Source organism: Microcaecilia unicolor, chromosome 11 (genome assembly GCF_901765095.1).
Source record: "Microcaecilia unicolor chromosome 11, aMicUni1.1, whole genome shotgun sequence".
Classification (NCBI taxonomy): Eukaryota; Metazoa; Chordata; class Amphibia; order Gymnophiona; family Siphonopidae; genus Microcaecilia; species Microcaecilia unicolor.
The window spans coordinates 140,279,387-140,291,664 of NC_044041.1; the positions used below are offsets into that span (position 1 = coordinate 140,279,387).

General features: G+C 51.2%; 1 protein-coding gene across 1 annotated transcript in view; it reads left to right on the forward strand.

The window, feature by feature from the left end:
• Positions 1 to 12,278, forward strand: part of CLASRP (CLK4 associating serine/arginine rich protein) — a 1,081,767-nt gene that overhangs the window by 64,630 nt on the left and 1,004,859 nt on the right. Inside the window, exon 2 of the mRNA XM_030217938.1 lies at positions 2,573 to 2,706. Within this exon, the coding sequence (XP_030073798.1) occupies positions 2,608 to 2,706 (99 nt within the window). The 5' untranslated portion in view covers positions 2,573 to 2,607. The remainder of the gene's footprint in view (positions 1 to 2,572; positions 2,707 to 12,278) is intronic.

A 12,278-nucleotide genomic window follows, 5' to 3' on the forward strand; every position in this document is an offset into this window, starting at 1 on the left:
GACCGTGTCTTCCTTCATGCCTAAGGGTGTTTCAGCGTTTCACCTAAACCAGCCTGTTTTTCTTCCCTACTTTGTTGAGAAGGCGCTTTCCAGATTCATTTGGGCAGTTGCACCTTTTGGATGTGCGCAGGATTCTGTTGCAATATCTGCGAATTACAAATTCTTTCAGGACCTTGATCATCTTTTTGTGCTGTTTGCAGGTCCTCGCAGAGGGTCTTCAGCGTCTAAAACCACTATTGCCCGTTGGCTCAAAGAAGCTATCTTTTCAGCATATCTGCTGTCTGGCCGGGCTACGCCTGAAGCCTTTAAGGCACATTCCACAAGAGCGATTTCCTCTTCCTGGGCGGAACACTGGAGCACTATCTCTTCATGAGATTTTGCAGTGCTGCAATATGGGCTTCTAAGCTCTCTTTCACCCGACCTTACAGGCTGGATGTGGCTGCCAGGAGGGATGCGCGTTTGGAGCACAGGTGCTAGCGCGTGGTGTGGCTTGTTCCCACCCTATTTAGGGTATGCTTTGTTACATCCCATACGTAATGGCTTCATCTGCTTGATGACAAGGAAGGGAAAATTTAGGTTCTTACCATGATAATTTTCTTTCCTTAGTCATAGCAGATGAAGCCATGAGCCCTCCCTGTATGATTGTCTGTATTGCAATGATTCTGATTTTAGGTGCTGTTCTTATTTCCTGAAGTTACTTCTTCCTTGGGAAGTCGGAAAACAGTCTTCAGGATTCTTGTTACAGTTATGGAGGATGAGTTCATTCCCTCCAGTTCATGTTTTGGGAGGATGAGTTTATTCCCTCCAGGAGGATGAAGTATTCCCTCCGTTTATACAAGTGGAGGACCGAGTTTATTCCCTCTAAAGAGAATGAGTTCATTCCCTCCTTTTGAGTTTATGCCCTTGTTAAGGGGCCATCATTCGCTGTGAGGAAAGTTCATGTTATTCCCATTGCGGTTTGCCATACTGCTTTGGACGCTTGAAATACTGAAGAGGCAGGTGGAGCTAGCTGGCCATGAGGCACCTGTGAAAAGTTGAGTGCTCTCTATCTCCCCTGCTGGTTGATGGACACAACCCATACGTAATGGCTTCATCTGCTATGACTAAAGGAAAGAAAATATCATGGTAAGAACCTAATTTTCCCGTTTACGTCATTATCACTATGTCTTGGCCTGGCTGGGGGTTTGATGTGCTATCGCTCTCTGTGGAGAGTAGGTTGCTCTATGTGTTTCCAGTTGGGGCTCTGTTAGATTGGAGCTCTATACTCTGCTCCTTTACTTACTTGCCATTGCTTGGACTTCAACGTGTTTCTACTATGAGTGGAATGTCTGAGGGGTCTTTGTCTTCCTCCCACCTAGGGTCCTTAAAGTTTTGGTATATCTCACTTCTATGGATGGTCTAACAGTATGATAAGAGAGGTGAAATTTGTTTCTTAGCCTGCTAATTTCCTTTCCTTGAGTCCTGTTAGATCAGCCCAGGACCCATTCAGGAAGATGCCCATTGTTCTGCTGGACAGTGTATGTTTGATGGCAGGATTCATTCCTTTTAGCACTAGAGGCGCTTATTTCTATTGGGAAGGCGCCCATAGGAGTTCTAGAGATCAGATTGAGTTGTGCTGTGTCGCTATCCATAGAGGATGCTGTTTCTGGCACTTAACTACTGCTGTTTTCTTTTCTTTCTGTGCTCTGCCGCTCCATTAGTGTTTCCCTTCACTATTTTGTAGACTGATATTGCGGTGCTGATTTGATGCTTGCACCTGTTTGGCTGTGTTAGTCTTTGAGATATTTAATGTTGACTAACAATACTGTTCAAGTGTTTGAAATCTGCTTTGTCAGTAGAGTACTGGTTCGTTCCAGGGCTGCACCACCTGTTATACTAGTGATGACATCACTGAAATCTCAGTATTCTCTTCCTCCATATGCTGGTATGGGGACCCACCCCAGTTGTCTGGACTGGTCTATCAGGACTCAAGGAAAGGAAATCTGGCAGGTACGAACAAATCTCATCTTATTTTGCAGCATCCTTAGTGTGAAATAATGAAAGGAAAGCCAGAGATCAGTTGCGTCTTTGCCATTCTACCAGAAAGCAAATTGGGCAACTGAATATGGTCCTTAATGCTCCTTATCTTCCATCCTCTGTTCGAATCAGAAAGGGGGGGGAGGTGCTTCTTTTGGTTGTCTGTTTATATTTATAATTGTTTTATTGTAATCTGTTGAGAATGCAAGAATGTCTGTAGACTGGTGGAATAGAATCTGCTATTCATTGTAACTATAGTAATGATAGCTGAGTATTTCCTGTGTATTTCTTAAATGTCTGAGTATTTCTTAAATTCTCTCTTGTATGCTTTTGCTTTTACTTGCCCTCAGAATTTCTTGTCTCTCCTCTTGCTTTGGCGGTACAGTGTCTATCCTTGTTGGTACTAGGTTTGTTTGTACCTAATGCTGGAGATGCAGGCTTCCACAGGTAGAGCGTGAACAGCGAAGGCTCTGGCTTGTTGGAGGCAGCTGTCAAGGTATATGTAATGTTGTGATGTTTCCTTGCCCATGACACACTTGTTTCCTTCCCAGAACAGAACACACTGCAAGGTGAAAGCTGGGGAAAGTCAGCATGTGGCACGAGGCTCGGAAGCATGAGCGTAAGCTCCGTGGGATGATGGTGGATTACAAGAAGCGTGCTGAACGCCGCAGGGAATACTATGAGAAAATTGTGAGTTTTTGGTGTCACAGTCTAGCATGGACATGGCATAGTGGGAGTAGAGGAAGGGGTAGACTGCATAGGTACACTTGTATGAGGTTAGATATATGTGTTTCAGAGAATCCTAGACAGGGCTAGAAGGGGCCTCAAGGAATATTTAGATTATGCACGGATGCAAACATTCTAGGAATTATTTAGGAATGGGATAGAGAATAAGACAAAGAATACTATAATGCCTATGTATCATTCTGTGGTGTGACCTACCTTGAGTATTGTGTGCAATTCTGTTGCAGTATCTCAAAAAATATATAGTGGAATTAGAAAAGGTTAAAAGAAGGGTGACCAAATTGATGAATGGGATGGAACTCCTACCATATGAAGAAATTCTTAAGAGGTTAGGGCTCTTCAGCTGGGAAAAGAGATGGCTGGGGAGGTGGGGGTATATGAGAACTCTACCAATCCTGATTAGTGTAAAATGGGTAAATGGAATCGATTGTTTATTCTTTCAAAAACTAATAAGACTTGGGGATGCTCTAAGTACATGGTAATACTTTAAAAACTAATAGGAGGAAATATTTGTCACTCAATGAATAGTTAAGCTATGGAACTCATTACCAGAGGATGTGGTAACAGTTGTTAGCGTATCTGGGTTAAAAAAAAAAAGGTTTGGATGAGTTCCTGGAGGAAAAGTCCTATAGTCTGCTAATTGAGATAGAACAGGGGAAAGCCACTGCTGTCCTTGGGATTGGTAGCATGGTATCTTGCTACTGTTTGGGATAAAAAGGGGGAAAGAAACACACTATTAGAAAGTAATTGAAAAATACAGTGAGTTCAATATATGTGGCCAACTTTTACTCTACAACACATTAAACACACAATAACTCATGGAATAACTCTTTGCGATATAGTTTTTAATTCTACGGCAAAGAGGCATCATAAAAAGGTAGAACAGGCTATGGATCTCCTATAGTGCACAGCTATTCCAGATCCAGAGCGCACCAGTTGTATTAATTATCTGGCTCAAATGCCTATTTCGTTTTTTATTAAATTGCTTGAGTACTTAATCATGGGTAAAACCAACAAATCAAAAAATAGAAAGCAGTGACCCAAACTACTTAACTGGGCACAGACGACACAGCGGAAGTGGAAAATTAGTTCACACTCCCTACGCCCACAGACATCAAGATGGCGTTTCAGTTGAACAACCTGCTTCTGGGTGATTTATAAAGAATTGCTGCACACTCCTCTACTGCACAAAAACAAAACTGTTGCCACTGGAATATATCACTATCAAACGCAATCCAAATCTTTAAAAATCTGACCCCCCCCCTCCACTGAATTACTCACAAATTCAAGTTGTATTAATGGCGCAATGCCATTATTGTAGACGCTAAGGCTCAAAGCAAAGAGTGACGTGTTCCAAGCTATTTAAAAAGGACACACACTGATGCAATGGTGTCATGAATAGCAATTAGCCATGCTGTCTCTGTAAAACATGAACACAGGTTGAGTACACTGACCAGCAAGTAGAACACAGGTTGAGTACACTGACCAGCAAGTAGAGAGAGAAAAATACTGAGCTTTGGGAGCCTGCAGCAGTATCCATATAGAGCAGAACACATTTCTGTAGTTTTTCTATCTCCATCATTTTAGTATTTTTTTTGTTATATTGTACCCCGCGCTTCCCCTTTCATGGCAGGCTCAATGCGGCAAAGAAGGGTTAAGTGACTTGCCCAGAGACACAAGGAGCTGCCTGTGCCCTGAAGTGGGAATCGAACTCAGTTCCTCAGTTCCCCAGGACCAAAGTCCACCACTCTAACACTAGGCCACTCCTCCTCCTCTTGTGGAAGGTGCTTGGCAGCGCAGCTCCTGGGCCAGTTGGCAGCTGGAACCCGTTGAATTAGGGGGTGCCTTGGGCAAGTGCAGGCTGTTGACCACTGAGGAGTATACCAGTGGTCTGGGTCCCTTCCCCCCACCCCAAACACCGGGATCTTTATTGTTTGTAAAAAAAAAAAGGCTCTTAAGCATTACAAGGGTCTTTTCTGCAGTGGGTGATGCTGATCTACAGGTGCTAGTGGTAAGCCTCCTCTCTCTGTTTTGGGCCTCCCAGGGGTTCAAGCTCTGTGTGACACCTGCTGTTCCTCCCTACCTGGATATTTTCTGGGTTCAGTGACATTTGCTTTGCTGGCTCCCCGATAGCAGCTGAGGTGCTAAAGTGCCTGCTCAACTCTGAGGATCGCACCATGCTGCTTTGGGCTGTTGAGTTGTCTGCAACCTTCCATGGTTGCTGAGGGAGGCCCCCCAATTCTTGTGTTCAGGCAGTTCAATTGCTTGGTAGTGTTCTGGTCCAAAGGAAGGCAACTTTGTTTTGTCTGAGGGGATTTGTGGCTCACTGTTAAACTGGGGGACTGGTGCATTTTTGCCTTCCCAACATTCCCCTGGGGCTGGGCAGCAGGCTTTTTTTTTTTTTTTTTTAAACAGGTTTATGTAACAAATACTACTACTACTACTACTACTATAAATCATTTCTATAGCGCTGCCAGTTGTACGCAGCGCTTCACAATTACATTGATAAATCTATTGGTATAATACTCCTTTTTCACCAGGCTTATGTATTTAAGAACAGCAGCAGAACACAAAAAGTGGAAGGAATAAGTCACCAGGTGATCCAAAGTGGTAATAAGCAGTTCCTTCCATAGCATCCCACAGATCAATCCAGAGACGAGTGGGTTATGTCCCCCTACCAGCAGGTGGAGATAGAGAGAACTTCAGAGTCTTACTATATGTGGACCTGTGCAGCCAGCTTCATCTCAGTATTCTCTCTATTCAGCAGGTGAATGGACATATCCTGTGCAGCTCTCTGGATTGGAAGCTCCTAGCCTGTTTCCTCAGGATTAGTTGAGCTAGGGGTCGTGGCCAGGTTGGGCCAGTAAGGGGTACACCTGGTGGTGCCAGGTCCCTACCCCTCCTTCCCTGTTTCCACGTTGTGGTTGGTCGATTGTTCAGGCTTCTGAATTCTCTTCTCCGGATGTAGACGCAGGCTACATGCGGCGTGTCTGGGCTGCAGTAGGCAGCCTTTTGGGACCCTGGATGTCCGCAGTACCTGGCTTAGTAAGGGATTGCTGGGGCAAGTTTGGTATGGTGGTACGCCTTCTTTGCTGAGTGTGCTCTCCCTGTTGGTGGCGTTTGCCAAGCAGGCATGGTAGCTGTTTGTTCTGGGCCACAGGGGGCTAGGTATGAGTCAGACTTGAGACGAGCAGGCTTGGGTCATTTTGGATTTCGTGACATGTGTTGTCTGTCCTTTTGCGCCTTTCCCCATCTGGGGGTGTTGAGCCTTGCACTATCTAGGGGTGTCAGGCTCTGCTTCTGTCTGCTGGCGTCTATTTACTTTGTGAGGACGGCGCGCCCTGGTGTTTCCTTTAAAGGCTTTGTTTCTGGCTCCACCTACGAATGCTCTTCTGGCTGTCTCGGGATGTTGAGCTGGTAGCGGCTTAGGGCCTTGTATTTTGTTCTGTTTCGGAATATTCCTGTGGAGGCATCCTAGGACAATAAGTCATGTTCTCCGAGGACAAGCAGGCTGCTTGTTCTCACGACTGGGTTGACGTCCACGGCAGCCCCCACCAACCAGACAAAAACTTAGCGGGCGGTCCCGCACGCAGGGCACGGCCACCGCGCATGCGCGGCCGTCTTCCTGCCCGTGCGCGACCCGTTCCCGCTCAGTTTTTTTCGATTCCGCGCTGGAGAGAGACGTGTCATCGTCTCTCTCTCTGTCAGCCCGGAAACCGGGATCGCGCCTAGCCGCGAGTTTTTCTTTGTTCGTATGCGTTCGCGTTTCTTTCTTTTCTTCTGTTTAAAAAAAAAAAAAGAAGTTTGTCCCCTTGTCGTCTTTAGCCGCGGGGGCGCCTCGTTGCGGCCTTGTGGCCGCGCGGTCGTTTTCTTTTTTGAGGTGTGCTTTTCACCGCCACCATCGACGACTCTTTGACTTCGCCGACGCGATTTTTTCCGTCGATGTCCTCGAAGGTCCCGAGCGAGGATTCAAGAAGTGTGGTCGGTGCGGCCGGCAGATCTCGCAAACCGATACTCACGCTTGGTGCCTCCAGTGCCTTGGCCGGAGCATAATACCAAGACGTGCACCTTGTGTCTCGGCCTTGCGGAAGCGGACACAGGTGGCGAGGCAAGTTCTTCAGGACCGTCTTTTGGAACTTGCGCCGGCCCCTCGGCGTCGACGGCATCGGTGTCGACGGCCGGATCTTCGGTACCGGTACTGATGTCGACGAAATCGGCACGACGATGGCACCGACCCCAAGAGTACAGGTACCGTTGGACCCGCCGGCCTACCGGCGATGGCGAGTGGCCGCGGGGCAATCGGGTCCCGGCCACTCCCTCTACCCAGGGCCATCGGGACCAAACCCTGTCAGACCCGATCCCTCGAGGCGGGGGGGTTCTACCTCCTCTTCATCTCTGCCGCCGAGCGCCGATGACGGGCACCGAAAGAAGACTAAAAAGCACCGTCATTGGTCGCCCATGGCGCACGGGACTACCAGCTCCGGCGCCTCCAGAGATGATTCGACGCCAAGGAAGCGGCAGTGCCGAGAGGAGCGTTCCCCCTCGGTTGTAAGAGGTGTCGCTGCGTCAGTCCATGGGTGCTTCGGTACCGTCTCCAGGACCCGAGCAGCTTCCGGCACCGACACCCACACCGGCCCCCCTGCCTTTCCTGGCAGCGGGCCTTGACGAGTGCCTCTGAGCCATCCTTCCAGGGATTCTGGAAGGGCTGATGCGCCAGGCTTGCCGGCACGGGGGGTGCTTGCGCCCCCGGCGCGTTGATGGAGGCGCCGGCGTGCTCTAGCCCCGATGCCGAGGCCTCCGACACCGACGCCGCTTGCAGCACCAGTGTCGACCGCCACTCAGGTGGAATCCCCGTCGACGTCGATGGAGGGAGGTTCATCCCTGCCGGCGCGGGAGTCCACCGCTCGACGCCATCATCGAGGACATGGTTCCTCGCAGTCGAGACGGGTCCGGTTCAGGTCTGAGCTGCAAGAGCTCATGTCTGACACCGAGGAAGAGGCCTCGTGGGGGGAGGAGGAGGACCCCAGATATTTCTCCTCAGAGGAGTCTGAGGGCCTTCCCTCCGACCCCACTCCTTCACCGGAGAGGAAGCTCTCGCCCCCTGAGAGCCTCTCCTTTGCCTCCTTCATCAGGGACATGTCTATTTGCATTCCCTTCCCCATGGTCTCTGTGGATGAGCCGAGGGCTGAGATGCTCGAGGTCCTCGACTATCCATCACCACCTAGAGAGTCTTCCACGGTGCCGTTGCACAATGTCCTCAAAGAGACACTGCTTCGGAACTGGCTGAAGCCCTTATCTAACCTCACCATCCCCAAGAAAGCGGAGTCCCAATACAGGATCCACTCTGACCCAGAGTTGATGCGGCCCCCAATTGCCTCATGACTCGGCGGACGTGGACTCTGCTCTCAAGAGAGCACGGAGTTCGAGGGATACCGCCTCGGTGCCCCCGGAGCGGGAGTCTCGCACTCTGGACTCGTTTGGGAGGAAGGCCTACCAATCTTCCATGCTCGTCACCCGCATCCAGTCATACCAGCTCTACACGAGCATTCACATGCGGAACAATGTGAAGCAACTGGCGGACCTGGTCGACAAGCTCCCCTCCGGAGCAGTCCAGGCCCTTTCAGGAGGTGGTCAGGCAGCTGAAGGCGTGCAGAAAAGTTCCTGTCCAGGGGTATCTATGACACCTGTGATGTGGCATCTCGAGCTGCGGCCCAAGGTATAGTGATGCGCAGACTCTCCTGGCTGCGTGCCTCTGACTGGACAACCGCACCCAACAACGACTGGCGGATGTCCCTTGCCAGGGGGATAACATCTTTGGCGAGGTCGAGCAGTTGGTGGACCAACTACACCAGCGGGAGACCGCTCTCGTCAAGCTCTCCCACTGGGCGCCTTCAGCATCCACCTCAGCAGGTGGACGTTTTTCCCGGACCAGGCAGGCTGCGCCCTACGCCTACAACAAGCGTAGGTACACCCAGCCTGCCCGAAGGCCTCCTCAGGTACAGGGACAGTCCCAGCGTGCTCGTTTCCCGTCAACAGCATGCGCATAAGCAGCCCCCTGCGCCTCCACAGCAAAAGCCGGGGACGGGCTTTTGACTGGATCCATGGGAACATAGCCGCCATCAAAGTGTCCGTACTGGACGACCTGCCGGTCGGGGGGAGGTTGAAAGTTTTTCACCAAAGGTGGCCTCTGATAACCTCCGACCAGTGGGTTCTCCAAATAGTGCGGTGCGGATACACCCTGAATTTGGCCTCCACTCCTCCAAAATTGCCCTCCGGGAACCCAATCCTTCAGCTCCCATCACAGGCAGGTACTTGCAGAGGAACTCTCCGCCCTTCTCAGCGCCAATGCGGTCGAGCCCGTACCACCCAGGCAGGAAGGGCAGGGATGCTATTCCAGGTACTTCCTTGTGGAAAAGAAAACAGGGGGGATGCGCCCCATCCTAGACCTGAGAGGCCTGAACAAATACCTGGTCAAAGAGAAGTTCAGGATGCTTTCCTTGGGCACCCTTCTACCAATGATTCAGAAAGACGATTGGCTATGTTCCCTGGATTTAAAGGACGCTTACACTCACTTCCCGATACTGCCAGCTCACAGACAGTATCTCAGATTCCGTCTGGGGACACGGCACTTTCAGTATTGTGTGCTGCCCTTTGGGCTCGCCTCTGCCCCACAGGTGTTCACGAAGTGCCTCGTGGTGGTCGCGGCGTATCTATGCAAGCTGGGAGTGCACGTGTTCCCTTATCTCGACGATTGGCTGGTCAAGAACACCTCGGAGGCAGGGGCTCTCGGTTCCATGCAGTGCACTACTCACCTCCTGGAGCTGCTGGGGTTTGTGATAAATTACCCAAAGTCCCATCTCCAGCCAGTCCAATCTCTGGAATTCATAGGAGCTCTGCTGAATTCACAGACGGCTCAGGCCTTTCTTCCCGAAGGGAGGGCCCACAACCTCCTGTCCCTTGATTCCCAGACCAGAGCGTCTCAGCAAGTCACAGCTCTGCAGATGTTGAGACTCCTGGGTCTCCATATGGCCTCCATGGTTCATGTGACTCCCATGGCTCGCCTTCACATGAGACCTGCTCAATGGACCCTAGCTTCCCAGTGGTGTCAAGCTACCGGGAATCTAGAAGATGTCATCCGCCTGTCCCTCAGTTGCCGCAATTCGCTGCACTGGTGGACCATTTGGATCAATTTGACTCTGGGACGTCCATTCCAAATTCCGCAGCCCACGAAGGTGCTGATGACGGATGCATCTCGCCTTGGGTGGGGAGCTCATGTAGATGGGCTGCACACCCAGGGGCTGTGGTCCCTCCAGGAACAGGATCTTCAGATCAACCTCCTGGAGCTCCGAGTGGTCTGGAATGCACTGAAGGCCTTCAGAGATCGGCTGTCCTGCCAAATCATCCAAATTCGGACAGACAATCAGGTTGCAATGTATTACATCAACAAGCAGGGGGGCACCGGATCTCGCCCCCTGTGTCAGGAAGCCGTCGGGATGTGGTGTTGGGCCTGCCAGTTCGGGATGCTTCTCCAAGCCACATACCTGGCAAGCGTAAACAACAGTCTGGCCGACAGACTGAGCAGAGTCATGCAACCGCACGAGTGGTCGCTCCATTCCAGAGTGGGTACGCAAGATCTTCCGAGAGTGGGGCACTCCCTCGGTGGATCTTTTCGCCTCTCAGACCAACCACAAGCTGCCTCTGTTCTGTTCCAGACTACAGGCACACGGCAGACTAGTGTTGGATGCCTTTCTCCTCCATTGGGGGACCGGCCTCCTGTTTGCTTATCCTTCCATACCTTTGGTGGGGAAGACCTTACTGAAGCTCAAGCAAGACCACGGCACCATGATTCTGATAGCGCCTTTTTGGACCCGTCAGATCTGGTTCCCTCTACTTCTGGAGTTGTCTTCCAAAGAACCGTGGAGATTGGAGTGTTTTCCAACTCCTCCGGGGTGGGCCCGCGATCGGGGCGATTGTGGCGCGAAACCGCCATTTTGGATTTTACCGCCGTTTTTCGGCGATGGCTGCAGACAATGTAAAGCGCTGTTCCTCTTGTGGCAAGCGCAAATCAGCAGCAGGGCTCTGTAAATTGTGCTGTATTGGCGTAGGAGCCGGCCCGAGTATGGCGAGTGATGTTTCTTCCCGCTCTGAGCTGGCAGCGGGCCCCATTTTGCTTACACCGCATGGCGCGGCCTCCGTGGACACGGAGAGACCTGAGCCGGGTGGGGCACCTCGAGATGAGGTTATTTCAGGAGTGGCTAGCACCGGACAGGATTTGGGTGCCCAGGGTGAGATTTTCTCCCCGGATTTTGTGCTTTTGCTGCATAAAGCATACATGATGAAAAGAGCCCTTCCTCAAGGGTCGCCTGAGGCTCCTCTGATTGCCCCCCCGATGGATTCTGGCCTGGGACTGCCCAGTAAGGCTTTTTTCCTGGATGCTTGGCCTAAAGATAAGCGCAGAAGGGTTAATTCCCCTTCAGATTGTGGTGCACCTTTTTCCCCCCCGTGGTAGGGGTGTGAGGATTCGGAGAACTCTGACAGACGTTCTTGGTCTGAGGAACCAGAGTCAGGTGCGGATTACCACAGGATCTGGATGATCCCTCCGCGGTGAGGATTTTCCACCGTGATGAGCTGCCAGCGCTTATTTCAGATACCCTGCAGGCCCTCTCTATTGAAGATCCTGACAGTGGCATGGCCTCCTCGGGTAATCCCAGGATGGCTAGTACCAAGAAAGCTGCTCGGGCCTTCCCTTTTCATGACTCCATCCTAGAGCTTGTTTCGGCTCAGTGGGCTGACCCCGAGGGACCTTTGAGAGTTTCCAGGGCTATGGGCAGTTATACCCTCTGCGTGAGGGACATATGGCTCGTTTTCAAATGCCTACAGTGGATGCCCTAGTCACTGCGGTGACAAAGAGAACTACCCTCCCTGTTGAAGGAGGTGTTGCCCTGAAGGATGTTCAAGACTGTAGGCTGGAAACAGCATTGAAACGGTCCTTTGAAATTGCAGGTCTCACTGTTCGGGCGTCTGCATGCAGCTGTTATGCTGTGAGAGCCTGCCTAGCTTGGCTGCAACAGGCAGTGGCTCAGCCCGGAGATGGAGCGGAGCCCTTCTTGGATGTGGCTCCGCAGATGGAGGTGGCCTTGTCCTTTCTGGCTGATGCTCTTTATGACCTTGTCAGAGCTTCGGCTAAACAAATGGCAGTAGCAGTGGCGGCTCGCCGTCGTCTGTGGCTACGACACTGGGCAGCGGACATGGCCTCTAAGCAAAGGTTGGTGAAGTTGCCTTTTCAAGGACTTCTATTTGGTGAGGAGTTAGAGAAAATTGTGAAAGGCCTGGGTGATCCAAAACCCCAGCGCTTGCCCGAAGATAGGCAGAGGCCTTCCTCTAAGGGCCAGGCGGTCCACTCCTCATACAGACCTCGCTTCCGTGAAGCTAGAAGGTACCGCCCGGGGCGTTCTGCTGGGTTCACTTCACGTGCCCATGGTCAGCAGAAGAACTCCTTTCGCTCGGACAAGCGTTCC